The 18486-nt window shown below is 29.3% G+C and overlaps 1 protein-coding gene across 1 annotated transcript in view; it reads left to right on the top strand.

Annotated features, from left to right (window-relative positions):
- The window catches only part of LOC123298858 (glutamate receptor ionotropic, kainate 2), a 55493-nt gene that overhangs the window by 22554 nt on the left and 14453 nt on the right, over nt 1-18486 (top strand). The window contains exons 3-7 of the mRNA XM_044880953.1: nt 1594-1845; nt 4417-4592; nt 6050-6103; nt 10388-10552; nt 13792-13944. Coding sequence (XP_044736888.1) covers nt 1594-1845; nt 4417-4592; nt 6050-6103; nt 10388-10552; nt 13792-13944 — 800 coding nt within the window. The remainder of the gene's footprint in view (nt 1-1593; nt 1846-4416; nt 4593-6049; nt 6104-10387; nt 10553-13791; nt 13945-18486) is intronic.

The following is an 18486-nucleotide window of genomic DNA, read 5'->3' as shown; positions in this document are numbered from 1 at the left end:
CAAATATGGTTAAATTACTAAATAATATATTGTTTGGGCCAAATTTCGATGTTAAAATTTATCATCGATTTCGATTATCTTAAATTTCAAGGTTATCCTTTTCATCTTTATTTATAGCACTTACAAATAACTCTCTTGTCAGTATATTTCCATTGTTATAAACCGGTGAATTTCCCATTTGAATATTGAACACATACACTCACCATTATAGACATTTCTATCTAACAAAAACCTATTTTGTCCGATGTCCGTTTTCTATGGTCCATCATGCAATGTACGCTATCTCAATGGATAAACGTGTTTATGAATATCTTAATTTTACAACAAAAAAAAGAAGAAATTTCATTAATTTAAAAATTGTAGACCATTGAAAAAGCACATTTTATAAATTTAAATATTAGGAAAAAAATAATTTTAGCAAGCTTTGAATAAATATGGGTATTAAGAAACCATGGTAATTTACAAAAAAAACTGTTCAAGTGTATGTATGAACTGTCTAAACAAAAAAAAGTCCACACTTTTATTCGTCTAATCATAGACTATTGCTGTTCTTTTACGATTTAAGCTTCCTCATGACTGCCATATTGATTGCTTGACGCCATTCGAGATTTTCTAAGCGACATGTTTATGCTAAAAGAGTAAAGTTCTAAAATCTAGCGACTGGGAGACTTAATGTATTTTAATAAACCATATATTTTCGACTATAACTCTCTTTGATTTGCCGAACATGAAATGGAGACTCATTTTTTTGGCACTAATAGTTCCTATTGAGTTAAACACACTAAAAAGATATTATTACTAGCAAAAAAGAACTTTGTATAACGGTTTCAAGGTCACGGCAGACACTTTAAAAAAAATAACATTTTAGGATTACGATTATGTCGAGCTCAGCCAGAGCTATACATATTTCCAACATGACTGAATCGATAGCTATCACTAGTTAGAAAAATGAAACTGACGTAAATATAGGGTTTGTTAAAATCGACCACAAATGAGATACTGAATTATGAAAGGTTTTGATTTTCGATAATAAATTTTAATCAACGAGTTTCATCTAGTACTATATATTACATTTTCTTTGACTATTTTCAAAACACTTTAACCACATACATAGTAGTAGATTGTTGTCTGAGTTTCTTTGTAAGCAATTTAATTTCCTTACAGAACGTGTTCTTCTAAGGAGTATATAATATGTTTACTAGTTATTCAAGGAAATGAAATAAATATTGATTTGAAAGGTTAAAGGTATTTAGTACGGCATTCATTTTGTTTATTAATAAATTGTTTCGTACAACGTTCAAAAATTTATTAGGTCAATTGTCATGCAAAGTATTCGACTAAAATTGTGTACCACTTCTTTTTCAAGAAACCTAGAAAATTTTGAATAACGTTACAAGCTTATAATTCGTAAATATTCATTGAGGACAAAAAATTTTGTTTCGGCAGCACTCAACAAGCTGATAACATTTGATATTTTATTAATAGGATGGAGTCGATAAATCTTCTTTTAGTGAAGTGTGAAATATAACGATAAAATCAATAATAAAAATCACACCGACTAAATTCTAATAATTTTTTTTTTTTTTTTTACAGTATGTAGACAGTTAGAAAATGGTGTACAAGCGATATTTGGACCATCAGATCCATTATTAGGTGGTCATATACAATCTATATGTGAAGCATTAGATGTACCGCATTTAGAAGCACGTATTGATTTCGAACCAGCATCAAAAGGCTTTTCAATTAATTTACATCCAGGACAAGAGCATTTAAATCATGCATTCAAGGATTTAATGGCGTTTTTAAATTGGACAAAAGTTGCTATTGTTTATGAAGAAGATTATGGTAAGTAATAAATAGAATTGACGATTATACTATCGATAAAAGCTCAGCATGCGGAAGATAAAAGCTCCTCATGCATTTATAGATTTTTATTCTTCTTTGTTATCCAAAGAGTTCACAATCCTTTAACTTTAGCGAAACTAAAAAATAACAAAATAAATTAATGTTTAAAAAAAATAAAAAACCTTATTGGACTAAAAATTGGATAATAATTTTAATTTTAATGTAAAATTCAAAGTGTAGAGTGCACCCCGCGCTTTAAATTAAAATTAAAATTAATGTCCACTTTTTTGCGCAATAAAGCGTATTTTTTAAAGCTTTTTTTTTTTAAATAATAATTTATTTAAATGCCTGTTAATACGTTAATAAAAGCCTTCTCTTTTATTTCATGCAGCTAACGTAATAAAGCCTCATTTTTTTCCATTTAACATTTCAACAATGACCTGTTATTAAAATACATTTATTTAAAGCAATATATTTTTGTTTATTTTAATTAAAATCATTCATGTCGAATAGTGGTTTTATAATCGTATAATTTATAAATAAAATGTCTTTTAGTTTAGTTATAAAATGACACAGAGTTTATAATACACAACGTGTATTATAAACATATTCGAGATAAACAAACCATGTGCATCAGGTTTGCAATCTCAGGTCGATTTTCACAAGGCACGTGCGATTTCGTTATAGTAGACGTAAAACATTTCTGAAGAAAGAAAAAAACAGAAAAGTGATAGGATTTGACCTTGAACAAAACAAGATGTTCTCGTCTCATAACCGGCAAATTGCAATTTTCGGTGTACCAGATGAAGACCATACTGTTTATTTTAAAGTGAAACAATAAATTTAACTAATTTCATTAGGCTTTATAACGTATTTTTGAACGAATTACCAATGTGGAATTACCCTGTATATCGTGTTACCCATGTTTTTATATTATACTACTGTTTCTTGTACACAGACGGCCTGATGAAGTTGTACATAACAACGAAACGTTGCAACATTTGACAATTTAACATTTGTTTATATTCACTGTCCAAGTTCCTGATAAATCCCCATCACAATTAATAAATTTAACTTTACTATTTGTTTTTTCTTAGTATTAAAAAATCTTAATCAATTTCAAGATTGTGAAGCCATTAAAAAATTTCCGAGCCCCATTAAAGATAGTCATCCTTTTCCTATATTTTTCCAAATAAAAAGATTTCATGTTACTATAACAAAGCCACATCCAAAATGCCCACTTGTTAGGAAGTCACTATTGTGAAATAATTTCTAATTCTAATAGTTGATCAAAGACATTATAATCTTGATGGGCACTGAGACAAGTTGTTTAATTCACAATCGGTACTTTAATATGTATACAAATGCATATACAGGATGATCCAAGGCCCGATAAATAACTCTTAGTTTAAACGATTCCTGACTCATGCAGTCGAATAAGCAGCCGTTTCCACCATATATTCACAATAACATCTCTTTTTTTCTACCCTGTGTCTCCGCAAAAGGGTGCATTCCCGATTTTAAGTGTATTTAGAAATTATAATTATTTTAACGTTATCTACCATTTGATAAAGTCAAGTTGCAATAACTTGAATCATCCTGTATACTTAGTTTTATCCACTAAATATGAATATACTTTAACAATATTCATATTATTTAATCCATCTTTAATTACATTTTAAAGTAATAACAAATATATATATATATATATATATATATATATATAATATAATACATTTACAAACAGATCATTATATTAAATCTATTTTAATAATAAATCATCAGTACTTTAAGCTTCTATATATACAGTCAAACCTAGATAAGCGAGAGTTCAAGGGAGCACAATCTCATTCTCGCTTTTAGAGGTTTCTCACTAACCCGAGTTTCTCGCTAATGCAGGTACATGGGTAGCATTTCTCTCTTATAGAGGTACGCAGCAATAACAAGTCACAGCAAGTAAATAAAGCTCGACTGTCGGTTATAGAGGTCTCACTTACGGAGGTCCATGAGGGAAAAATGACTCTCTCTTATAGAGATTTCTGCTTCTCGCTAATAGAGGTTTTGGGAGCTTAAAAGTAACGGGTTCTGGCTATTACTCTCACTTATAGATTTTTCTCACTTATCCAGTTCTCACTTACCCAGGTTTGACTGTATACTGCAGCTACACCTACTTACTAAATAGCGATAGTAGATACTAGCGTTGATAAATGGGATTTATTTTGTCTGCTTTTATTAGATAATTAATTAAAATAATATAAATTGGTTGGTGATATATGTATGACAAAAAAAATATATCAAAAAGTTTTATGAAAGCTTAAAAGAGGAGGTGGAGCACAGTGGAACAGCCGTAATATTTGTATCTTATTCCAAGATAATTTTAAATTAAACCTCCGACATAAATCAGGTCTAATCTATTCGTTTCTGACATCGTAGCTCCAAATGAACCGATTTTAATTTTTTTGTTCGAAAGATAATTTTATCGGGTCAAGGGCTATTCTTATCATTACTCCAAAATTTTTCTTACACATTTTTTCATGTGCTGTACAATTAATACGGATATGTTTTTTACAGGTCTTTTCAAGTTACAAGAATTAGTAAAAAGTCGAGCAGCAGCAAAAACTGAAATGTATATTCGACAAGCTGGACCAGATTCATATCGACAAGTATTACGTGAAATACGACAAAAAGAAATTTATAAACTTATTGTCGATACAAATCCAAAACATATGCATCAATTTTTTAGAGCAGTAAGTTTAAAAAGAAATTTGAATACGAAAAGCCACCTTAAGCATGCACGTTCGTAGTTCTTTTGATACAGAGATATAAAGTAATATGACGTAACTGATAGGGCGTAATATGGCGTAACTCCATATCTTTATTCAGATTTTATGTAAATTTTTAGATATACAGAGCAAAACTTGACCCTTTTTTAAGGCTTTGGGTGGGAAAATCCTCCTTTGTTTTTGATAGCACTTTGATGATATTCACCCCTGCACAAATGACTAAAAATAGTATTTTTGGAAACAGATAAAACGAATAAACTTTTAAAAACTATAAAATTTTTGGGTGGGAAACTTTATCTTTGCTTAGACAGTAGTAAAGATTTTTTTGTGTTTGAGGAATCTTGTGAATTGTACAATTGGACAAGTTGCAAAATCATGACAATTTCGCTGTGAAATAAAAAAAAGTCAGGAAGAGCGCATCCTTACGATAGATTTTAATAGCTCGTTTAAGTTTTTTTTTTTTTCGTCTTATTTCAATGCATTACATTATTTATTGAAGTGTATTAAATAATATTTTTATTGAAAGTTTTCAAATAAAAAGAAATAATGATTTATTATGATAATAATAACTTCTTTATTAATATTATGTTACGTATAAAGAAAGCAAACTATTGCTCATAATTTTAATGATTTTGTAATCTGTTTTACAAAACTTTTTTTATAAACGAAAAAAAGTTTCTTACTTACATGACAATTGTAGAACCATAGTGCTCCAAGTATAATTTTAAAATACAGATTTTGGCATGTGAGGACGAAATGTGCAATTCTTTCAGTAAGGTATCATTTGACAACGTTTTCCTCAATAAATTCCCACCTTCATCAAGAATTGAATTTTTAATGCATAAAGACGAATATTATTCTTAAAACCTGTAATATATGAAATACATGTATATCAAGTTATTATTTTAATCCCAAGTTTGTAACGCTTAGAAATATTGATGATAAAAAACAAAAAAAATAACCTAATCTATTTCCAATTGACCGTCCGTCCGTAAACAAGATAACTCAAAAACGGAAAAAGATATCTAGTAGAAATTTTTTTGCGTGGTCTAGACGTGAAGAATGAGTTTGAGTTTGTAAAGGAGTAATTGGGTCTTAAGTCCGAGGGACCTATTCTGTAAACTATAAGAGATAAGACAAAAGTTTAAATGGGAAAAATTTTCATACAAATATAAAATTATCACTTGAATCACAATGGTTCTACCGTCCCCATATATTTTACAATTCTTCTTTCTTTTATCCAATAAATTAATAAAAGTTTTACCAAGTACTATTAAAGCTTGGTGGTGTCTTGTCAGATCTGATAAATTGATTAATGTTAAATTTGTCGTTTAATTTATTTATTGATTAGTACAAAATAATGTGGTTTTGCTACAAAAACTAAAAAAAAAAACTAAATATTTTTGATTTTTTTTTTTCAGATCCTACAGCTTCAAATGAATGATTACAGATATCATTATATTTTTACAACTTTTGTAAGTATTTTTTCCATCATTTATATCATTACAATAAGAACTAAACTGTTTCTGACCCTTAAAAAACCAAAACTAGTTTAATGAAAAATTCTATGCCGGTAAAATTCTATGTCTTCTTATGAAATTAACGGTAGAGGACACCAAAAAATTCTGTAAAAAATCAGATGAAACTTTGCAGAGATTATCTTCGGAAACTACCTCTTAAAATCGGAGTTTACTTCTCGAAAATTACCTTTTAGAATCTATTTCAATCACGACTAGACGAGAACAAATAAAACAAGCCGTGGATAGAGTATGGGACGACCCGTGTAGTCCACGTGAATAACTTCCCAGAATAATAAATAATTTTAAAAGATTAAAACTCGACCCGACTCGACCGAATACACTTCGCATATTGCCGTTAATACGCTTCGATAAACATCTCAATGAAGTCGATATCATTTTTTGTTCGCAAGAAATCGACGACGAAAAAATGACCACTTACGTACGTACGCGTGCGGGAAGTTAAAAAAATCGTTGATTTTTCTACCTTATTTTGTCCGCGATTTTGGTTTTTGTCCTCGCCCCTTTCAAAATTAAGGCCGATGTTAAGACGATATACTCCAATGAACAAAATACACAAGGCATTATTTTGAGAAAACGTTTAAAGTTTTTTTTTTTTTTGCGAGACGAGTCATGTGTAAAGCGTTACGAATTTTGAAGTGAACTTTTTACTTTACTAAGAATCTTTTTACCCTTGTTACCGAATTATTTCGTTAATTGATACAATTTTTCAAACTAATCTACAAAAAGCTGTAGATTAAGTCAATAAAAATGATATCTCATTCTAAACTATAAAATCTAGCAACTCTAATCACAACGTACCTTATATCACAGAATATTCCCCTCTCTAATGCGAAGAAAAAAAAATCCGAATAAATTTATATAAAAATCCGACGAATACATACAGTTAATAATAAGAAACGTAGACCATAAATTATTTAAAATATCATTATTTTCGATGTTTTCTAACTAAACTTCTGTATTTGTTATGTTTTATGAATGAATAACCCTTTGCATGTTAAAATAAATACATGAAATAGTTGTTATTTGTTATTCGAATACAAGAGTTTAAGAGTATGTAGTTGTTTATATGTTTTATTTAATCTACCACGTTTTACAACTTTGTCATCCGCACAAAATAATATCATTTTATGTAACAAGATAATAGTTTGAGAGCTTAGAGAGTCGTTTTATTATTATGGTCTAATTTCTAGAAAAAAAAAACCGATTCCAGAATTAGCTTTTCGTATGGCATTTCGAACGATCTGGAAACAGTCTGGAAACCAATTTGCTAGGTTAATTTTGATCACAAATTTGAAAAGTATGGCCCAAATTTTGTAGAATTATATACTTGGTTAATCAACATGTGATAAAATTTGGTTGTGATAGAGTAAAATTAAATTTTTTGGATTCGGATGACGTCATAAAGTTAAAAATTCCATTTTTTTTGAAAACACAGGCTAATTTGATCCGATCTTATTGGATTTTTTTTTTTGAAACCCACTAATTTTGGGTCATTTTTCGCTAGCTACCACTAATGTGCTATATTCCGGGGCCAGGACTCTACATTCTTGAAACATATTAGAGCTAGGTTAATTTTGATCACAAATTTGAAAAATATGACCCAAATTTAGTATAGTGTACGGCAACTATAGAAAATTATCAAAGTAAATATGATTGACCGGCATTTATTTGGGGAATCACGGAAATAATTTAACTTTTTCTAGCAAAAATTCAACATTACCTCCCGGACTACTAAGATAATATTGTTAAAAAGTGCTCTATTGGTGATATTATTTGTTTCACATTTTTTTATTTGAATAGAATCCAAATAAAACGATTTCAAGATATTTCTACAAAATAATAGTCCACGAGACAGTGCCCTTTTTGTTAAATCATCAATACATATCTATACTTGAAACTTCGTGAGTGTCTTCCTTTTGGTGAGTATACCAAATTTTCTCTCTAGGATTTTTTTCGAATGTGTTGTGAACAAAAAATGTATTGAAAAAAAGAAATACTTAAGTACAGCAAATTCGAGGTGATAATTTTTAATGTTATCAAATGGTCATGTCTAGTGTCCGACAAATTTCAGTTTTTTCAGACCGATAGCTTAAATATGACGTTATTTTGCTTACGCATCTCTTTTGAAAAAAATCGTGTAGAGAAAAAGTTTGGTAGGCTCGGTAAAAGGAAGCCATTTACGAAATTTCAAGTATGTACTAATCATTAAACAAAAATAGATCTTTCCCGCGAACTATTAGTGAAAGGCGCATTAAAAATAATGGAAATTTTATTTAATTCTCGGGCAATAATAAATTCTGTAAGATTAGTAGTTCAGCACAGAAAATTAAGAAGACAACGATTGCAAATTTAACGTACGTACAAATAACAAATGAAAACAAACAAATGACTGAGTTATTTGTTGAAATACCATGTATAGTCAGTATTGATTGCTCTGTCACATTACACTTACATACATGTCACACATATACATATATAACTGATATTCCCATATAATACATACTATGCAATTTTCGCTCTCAAGGTTAAACAGTGATGTTTACGAAAAAATGTTTCAAACAAAAGTTATTTATTTTTTTATAAGAAACATTTTTTACTGTTAAACTTTTGTTCTGTCTCTATCGGTTTACAAGATGGGTCCTATACGGACCCAAGACCCAATTAACCTATGTTGCTCATTTACGAACTCGACCTCACTTTTTACGTCCTAATCGTGATGACAGACAGACGACAGACAAACAGACAACCGGAAATGGACTAAGTAGATGATTTTATGAACACCTATCCCAAAATTTTGTTCTCAGTATCAATATTTTTAAGCGTTACAAACTTGGGACTAAACTTAGTATACCTTAGTATATTTCATATACATTATATAAAAATATGACTGTAACATTTCTTTCTCCACACAATTTTTCTTTATCCAACACCCTTTCAAAATTAATTTTCTTAAAATTGTACCTAATAAAATGAATATTTTCGACGAAATAAACTCGAACTAATATAATAACACATTCTTAATTCTTCTGCATTTCTCCTGGAAAAATGAGAAAGTTAACAATTTTAAAATGACTAGTTATAAAACGAAAAAAAAAATAGAAGTAAATTATGTATAAATATAAATTATTCGTATTCTTCTTTATCATCGTAATTCGAATGAGAGAAAACTTGAAGTAATTGTTTTCTTTCAGAAACATATATAATATAAATAATAAGGAAAAAATAAATTGAACAAAAAATTCTTCTTATCAGATATTTTTTATTTATATATATATATATATTTCAACTAAATTATTTGATTAATTTTCCTTCAATTTTCTTTACATTTTTCGGTTTTGAACCGAATTTCTATATTCAAGAGTATAGTATTTCTTTATGTCGTTCTTAAATAAAGAAAGAATGTCTCATCGAGTACGTCGAACTTTATTTTAAGAGACTTAATAGAAATTTTTTAATTTTCTTTGATATTTTAAGTCTTTTAGACCATTTTAATCAAATTTCTGAGTTATATTTCAAGGAACTATAATAGTTGATTGATACTAGGAACAAAATTTTGGTATAGGTGTTCATAAAATCACCTAATTAGTCCATTTCCGTCTGTCATCACGATTACTCAAAAACGAAAAGAGATATCAAGCTGAAATTTTTACAGCGTGCTTAGGATGTAAAAATTGAGGTCGAGTTTGTAAATGAGCAACATAGGTCAATTGGGTCTTGCCGTTAAAAACCGTTAAAAGTGGAACAATAGTTTAAATGTAAAAATTAAAAAAAAAATAAATAACTTTTGTTTGAAACATTTTTTCGTAAAATCACTGTTTACCCGTGAGAGCGCAAATTGTATTGTATGTATTGTATGGGAATATAAGTTATATATGTGTGACATGTATGTTTGTGTAATGTGACAGAGTAATCAACACTGTCTATACATGATATTTCAACAATCAACTCAGTCAATTGTTTATTTACACTTGTTTTTAATATATTATATTTTTCAAGTCATTCAGAAATGGAGAGAATATGTTTCGTCAGGAGAATAAAGTTGTACGAAAAAATATTAACTTCGGAAATTTTTGGGTCTGTTCATGTGCTTTCGTTAGTTAAATAGAGCTCATTCATACATTGATTGTATTGATTGCACATACTTTTGTGACACTTTGTAAACGAAATAATACATAAATAATATATTTTAACGATATTTGTATTTATTTAAAATTGCAGGATATTGAAACATTCGATTTAGAAGATTTCAAATACAATTCAGTGAATATAACAGCATTTCGATTAGTGGATGTTGGTGACACTCGTGTAGCAGAAATCTTACAAGAAATGGAACAATTTCAACCAATTGGCAATGCGATACTAAATCGTAGTGGGATAATACAGGTTTGAAATATTATATACATTTCTAGCATTTTATTTTTCAATGCTAAAAAGAACCCCGCATAACAGCAATGTTAACTAATATTACAGTCAATTAGCCTTATGATTGGCCTAGCGAAAGTTGGTCTAACGCTTTCGGGTTCATATTTTAATCATTCATCTAATCGTCAAATAAAGTAAAAAATCGTGTTCATTTAACGATTGGACGGATAGTTTCTGAGATAAGGCCATAATCGAAGGGATTTCGGCCCATATTTCGCAAAATATTCATCTAATCGTCAAATAAAGTGGATTTTTAAATTTTTTGGGTCAAATTGCCCTTATATAATGATTTTTATCCAAATCGGTAATAAAAATTTTTTTTCGATTTATTTAAGGGGTAGTCCTTCAAAAAAATCAAGAAAATCGGGAAAAAATTTTTAGTTTCGGAAATCGATAAAAATCATTTTATAAGGTAATTTTGACCCAAAAAAACACCAAAATCGTGTGCATTCAAAGATTGGACGAATAGTTTCTGAGATAAAGCCATAATTGATCAATTTTTTGGGTCAAATTTACCTTATATAATGGTTTAATATTAAAAGTGTACACACCCCAAGCATCCAGCGGAAAATAAGTTTTAAATGAGGGTGTCGTTAAATGGGACACTGTGGGTTAACGGATACTTTATTACTTTAAATAATACTGGTAAAGTATTCGTTGACTGAAACAGAAAGGTAAATGTTGTGCAGATAAGTTTGTCTAATGAAATATTAACTATTGATCAAACAAGCCTCGCAAACGTTATATGCTGACTTAATCCAGGACTATTAATATCTACGAAATATCGTTACTTGGAAGTCGAATAACTCAAAAATATGTCAAAAAGAGTCAGACTAACTTGCATTCAATTACCAAGTCAATTCACAGTATTTTAAAATTTAATTTTACAATTATTTTGTGTAGGGTTCCTTAATACCATGATACATAAAATATATAAGTTACAAATTTTTGTATATATAAATGCGGTTGCCAAAAACATTTCGAATTTAATATTTATTTATCTAAACTAAAAAATATCTTATATTACTTTAATTATACTAACAATAATAGAAACGTGAAGAAAAGATTGCCATTTCGTTCTACTTTCAAACTTCGAATTAGTGTATAAGTTTTTGTTTTTTTGGATAAATTTTATTTTGTTATTTTGAAAAGAATTTATTCTTGTTGGATAAAAATTAAATTTTTCTCTTGAATTATTTTATTCGCAGAAGGTGAATAATTTATATTTGTTAATTCATTTTTGTTTCGTCCATTAAGCAAAACAATTTTATAACTAAGCATTTACAGAATGTTTTAAATGAAAAAGGCAATTAAAACATCAAATAAAATTAAAATTTCATAAGATACGAAATCATATATAATAGATCAATCAGCCTTAATCTAAAAATTATAAATGAACTATAAACTACAATATAACTTGACCCAACAAAATTCGATCTACTTATTAAATATGAATCGATTTATATTGGGTATTGACTTTATAGTTTTATATAGACTAAGCATCGCCTATCTTTCCGTACAGTGAGAAACGTGCCAACATCTGAGGTAATTGCTTAGGTCAGCTAGGGATATTTATAATAAAATATACATTTATCAAAAGAATATAGGGACATTTATCAAAAAAATATACATTGAATGTCAAATTTTCATATCACAAAATGTTTTACATAAAACATCGTGATTTCACTGAACTTTTTCGCTTTTTGACTTAAAATCTACAATGATTGGACCTAAGCAATTACCTCAGTTGTTGGCACGCTTAAAAGAGTTTGACACTCAGTCTATATAACTCTAACGTCAATGATATTGGGTCGAGTTAAAGTTGGGTTGATTTATGAATCTAAAATCAATGTCGAATGTGTTATAATATACATTATATGTATATAATTTCACCATATCTTTCGATATAACGGTTTGACTTTCAAGGAATGGAAAATTTTCCACAAATTCATGCCTTAAATTACTTTATTGAATCATTTTGTACGCCTACATAAAACACATTTTGTACGTATTTTGTGGATTCATTTTTCATTCTACGCTTTTTTTTATTGTTTAATACCAAGAATATTAACTTAATAATATAATTTCTATTCATAATGTTTTATTTTTATTTTTTGAAAATTGCCTATAAATAAAAAATATTTAAACCTCTATGTACAATGGCTGTGCTTTCAGTCGAAGTGAGTCTACAGTGCGGAAAAACAGCCGTTTTATCTCGGAAACGGCTACAAAGATTTCCATGAAATGGGGGGTTACGGGGGCGAAAATAGATCTAGCTAGTTTTCATTTTTAGAAAACGTCGTTTATCTCGGAAACTTAAATCTCGAAAACGGGTCCAACAAAAAAAAATAACGAGCAAAGCTCGGTCATCCAAGTACAATTTACTGGATATAAAAATACAATTTCAATTAAATATTCAGCTAAACTATGCATAAAATAGAAATAAAAAAGATAGATGTAGTTATTTTTTAGTACAGTTTGACAACCGTGTCGTTAGCCATTAGTACAATAAATGAAGTAAGACGTTCTTATGCATAAAACAAATAAAACAACTAAGCTGTGTTGTATAGTAATCATAAAGCCAGGCAGGTTTGTCTATTAACAGCGATCATGCTTTATTCAAGGCACTGTCTCCTATGTGGTATAATCGCTGTCAATAGACACACCAATCCTGCCATGCTATGTGATTCCTATACAACACTGCTATCTTGTTTTCTTTGTTTTATGCATAAGAACGTCTTACTTCATGTATTTTAAATGGCTTACGAGATGGTAGCCACACTGTATACCTCTCACTTATGATACTTTCCCAGATTTTGCCTTATATACTAAATGTACGAATTATATTGGATATTTCAAAATTATAGAAGTTCAAATTCATGTTTATACTCAATTTTTGACCAAAAAAACAATAGATTTTAATTAAGAGGACTGCCTGTACTCACAATCAAATACAAATAAGAATTGAATAGATTAAAAGCAAAATACTGAATAAATATTTTATGTGTTTGATCTCAGAGTTTACTTGTTTAGTTTAAGAAAAAATTTTCCTTGAATTAAGAGGACAAATTTCTTGAACGAAGCGGACAAACTTTATTTGTTTATAATATTGCTGTGTATAGAGGTTCTTTGACATTTCACATAAGATTTTATTATTGCTATTATATTGTATTGGGTTTGTTTTTGTTTTTTCTTTGTAGGCAGAACCTGCACTAATGTTTGATACAGTATACGTGTTCGCAGCAGGACTTGGTGCTCTGGATTCTGGACACATATTACGACCATCAAATCTATCATGTGATTTAGAAACACCATGGAATGATGGACTTAGTTTATACAATTATATTGATTCGGTAAATAGACAAAAAAAAATATTTTTTATTTCTTTGATTTATATATTTATAAATACAGGATGTTACATTTTAATATACACTCAACAATTTTCCCTGCTTTTGTACGCGCCAACTTTAGCAATAGGTTAAAGCAACACGACTTAAGCATCTAGATGAACTTTTCTTTTTCGGAAAGATTCGAAAAAAAATAGTACAACTAAATGCAAACAATGAAATTTAAAAGAAAACATGTAAGAAAAATCAAGTATTAGTGGATCATCCTGTTTTATAAATGTATTGTATATATAGGTTATTTTTATTTATTTATTTTACACATTTTCTTTTTATTTCCGGTATATGATCTACTTTTTCCCTCCTATTTCTTTTTGCTCTTGATTTTTATATAAAAATGGTTACAAATAATACTAAAATTTATTTTTATTTTTGTACATATCACTGCCAATGTTGTGTATGTGTTCATATGTCAAACTTGATTTTTCCTTCAAATAACTTAACATACGTATATCTATCACATCAAGAGTGAGTTTCTTTTTTTTCTTGGCACAAACAAATTACTCAAAAAAAAATGAGTTTTATCGATAAAAATGTGTTCAAAAGCGAACATGGGCTTAGTTTACAAATGACGATGGTAGAACGATAGCGATCCAAGTATCATTTTTCTTAAAATAAAGATTTTGATTATGTGAACAGAAATAAAATTCTTCAATAATTATTCCATGCTACACTCATTTATCATCATTTTTAACTTCCACGAGGAAGTTAATGTAATGGAGCCGATTTTGAAAATCTCCAATTTTACATATTTCCGCGGTTTCAAGGCCGCATTATCCGAATTAACCCTTCAATGTGATGTCTGTGTGTGTGTGTACGTATGTGCGTATGTTCGTTCGGATTCTTTCGCCTCGATTATTTCGCGAACCAGTTATGACATCTACATGTGACTAGGCTTATTCGACGCGATTCGCGTATTTAAGAACTGAAAGAGTTTTCAGCAAAATTAGGTCGCACTCACACGACTTCAGTACCACCCCGACTATGTACTGCGATTTTTTTAATAAGTTTCTCGATTAGAAATTTTGGAAATAAAATTGATTGATACTTAGGTTTGATGACTAAAGAGTTAAATTCCAAATATAGGTAAATATAGGTGTGCGTTTATTTTTATTATATTCCATAACTATAAATTTTTATGTTTAAAGGTTTTAATTATATATGATACCTCATCTATCATCAGTATTTCAGGCTATCGCAACTTTACAATGGCATCAAAAAATTTTCTCTAAAAGTGAGTTTTCATATATTGATAAAATTATGCATTTATTGATACTAAAAGTCTAAATAGGATAAATTTGGCCGACAATCGGCACTTTACTGGAAACACAATATCATCTTAACTTAAAAGTATTTTGCGATCTATTCACACTATTGAGAAAATCATTTTGCCTTACGACAACTTGTGTAATGACTTAAACTGGACTTTTCAGCAAGCGATGAATAAAGGGATGGATATTAAGAAACCATAGTAATTTACACCACAATTTTAAAATGCCCCACTCATTTATTGGTATAGTCATGTCTAGTCTAATCTAGTATGATTATGGCTGCCGTATTGACTGTTTTACGTCATTTATTACTGATGGTGGTCCAGTGGATTTACATCTTCCTTAATTTAACTCATGCTTTATGAACAAAGATTTCATAGCTATCTAAATATGCATTTACAAGTAATTTTGTTGATTTAATTTTACTAATTATTTTTTATTTATTTAAAGACTGTCATACATTTGGGACCAAGTAGGGACCCGATAATTACAAAAGTATTGAGTACTACCCTAATCTTTACTTTTTTAATAGACTAGCAGAGTGCTTAAGAACCTATCTAAAATAATAATAGGGTACCATCATAAAACTGATTAAAAAAACTCTCTGGCTGCTGGGCAGTACAAAGTAAAGTCATTTTTTGATGCCAGTGTAAACACTACCTACCTATTCGAGTAATTTATTTCATACAACCAACCTTCATACTTTAACGACATAAAACTTTATTGTCTAGTATATTAACTTAAATACGTGCATACCCATCCTATAGATAGAAACAACTATTTTCACGTTAGCTTTAAAAAGCTCTTCAATTAAATTCTCTGTACGTACGAAAAAGAGCTTTATCATTAAAAATATTCTAAATGATCAGTTTCACTTTTTAACAACACATAGGTACAAAAAAAAATTTAATTTTCAACCTTTTCATTCAAATTGGTTTTTTCTCTAATATAAGCATAGTTGGGAAAAAGCAGTAAACAAAAGAAGTACGTTGCGTTGTTTCTAACCAAGGAAACATCTCCATCTGGCAACAGATTTTTCCTACTGTAAGGCTAGATTGAGGTGTTTGTGTCTGCGTGGGCATACTTTAGCCATAAGGCTCATTTTAGTTCAGCTCAGAGGTAGTTCTAGTAGAAGAGATTTGACGTCGATCGATTTTAACTTCGAGAGGTCGTCTAAGACCGGCTGACCCAAATGTGACAATATTTTAATTACACAATTTAAATGACAAAGAAGATAAGTCAGCGTAAGCATTATTGCCTCCTACTCTTCACTGTTGTGACAGCTCCTCCAATATGTCGTAGTGCACTGTTGTCTGTTAGGCCGTGGTAAAATCGTTTTCTCGATAATTGCTTTTTGCACATTTATTTCTCTGATTAACTAGAATAGTTAGAAAATTTCTCTCTTTGATTATTCATCAATGTAATTGATTTAGGTATAAAGTTAACAAACGCTGCTGTGAGTTTCAATTTGATATAAACCAATTTTATATCATCAACTGTGCTATGTGTAAATTTCTCTAGTGAATAAATACATAGAAAACGGTAACTTTTACACAGAACGAAAACTATATTGAAATCTCAAATGTATTTTAAAACTTTATAAAATAAAGTTTATATCATTAGTGCCATTAATTTTTCGCGCTGTATGTAACTTTGTAAAAGTAGAACCAGGTGTATAAAAAATAAATCAAACAAGAAATTTAAAACGGTCTAGACACATGAGTCCTATTTCTTTAAATAAGATTCTATTAATTAAAACTAAGAGCAATTCAGAATCTAAAAATTTTGTATTTAAAACCGTACAGGATATACCGTGACTAGATGTGCATAGCTTAAGATCGTATTCTTTGAACAATTTTAAGTCGAAAAGTTCCTAATATACTTTTATCTATGGTAGAATTAGATAAGATATGCTCTTATGCAGGTATGAGTAGGATGGGGACATTCTCTCACTCTCTTGCACGGTACCCAGTCACCGCCATATGGTTTATTTGCTTATAGTGTAGACGCTGAGTAGGTTTTGTATGCATTTACAAGTCCTATCGAACAAGGAGTGTATTTCGACGTATTTTGACCCGCTGAATTCGAATTTTTAGCATGCTCATCGCTCAGAATAGGGGGAAATTTGTTATAAACAAATTAATTGTTAACACGGCCATAGCTCCTAAGTTATTGAAAGTTTAGTAAAAACCATTAATTTTTTTAAACTATATATGAAAAAGCAAATATTTCCTTTTTTTATTCGTCTTGATAAGACCAATAGAACCGGAGATATGGTTAATAAAATGTAAATAAAAATGACATTGCATAAGATCGGCGCGAAGTGCTTGGTTTGAAACGGCCGTAGATTGACCAATTAATAATATTTTTGTACTTTAAGGTACTCATTTTAAAGGTATGAGTCTATATTTTAATGTGATGCACATGTTTTATAATTTTTTCGGCCCACTATTAGCTTATAAGTCGAAAGCGAGCCCTTAGCGAAAGAAAACCTCACATAATTATATATGAGAAAATTGCCTACACGTGCTTTCGTTTCTTGATCTTCAAACGAGGAGCTCCCGGTTTCTTGCAAGTACAAAAGTCGAAAGCAATATTTTTAATTTGAGCTTTAGTTTTAAAATTTGATTGTATAAACATCCCTTTTACAAACCCTTACCTTCTCGAAAGTTCTCGACTACTATTTGGTATTCATCTCATTTGGTTACAATATGTTTTTAGCTCCCTAACTAAATGAATATTTGTGTTTTTTTTATAATATACCAAATTATTTATTTACTTGGCAGAATCTGTGGTATGTTTTAATCTATTCCAAAAAATACCGTTAACTGTCCGGGATATATTTTATGTTATTTTTTTACAGTGTTATTTTTCAACAACTCATAATTTTTTTTTTTTTAGTAAATACTATAAAAATTTAGATAGAAATATGTTCTGTGCCAATAAATTTATCACACTCCATTTTATTTACCTAAGGTTGTTCTAGCATCGACACTGAGTAAAGAAAATTTGGTAAAAGTTTATATTATAATTCTCGAAGGTTTTTCAACACACTATGAAAAGAAAAAAAAATTTGTGTTTACGAATTACGCTTTCTTCTCGCTTTAAAATATCCTTGGTCATATAAACTTAAATAACGCTTATGATATCCAAGAAGTTTCCAAAGGTGTGTTAGAATTTTATAGAAGAAATTTCGCGAATCAGTCGAAACTTGAAAAAC

The sequence above is a fragment of the Chrysoperla carnea genome, chromosome 4 (assembly GCF_905475395.1).
Source record: "Chrysoperla carnea chromosome 4, inChrCarn1.1, whole genome shotgun sequence".
Taxonomy (NCBI): Eukaryota; Metazoa; Arthropoda; class Insecta; order Neuroptera; family Chrysopidae; genus Chrysoperla; species Chrysoperla carnea.
Note: the sequence above shows the minus strand (reverse complement) of the source record. Positions and strands in the feature narration are given on the sequence as shown.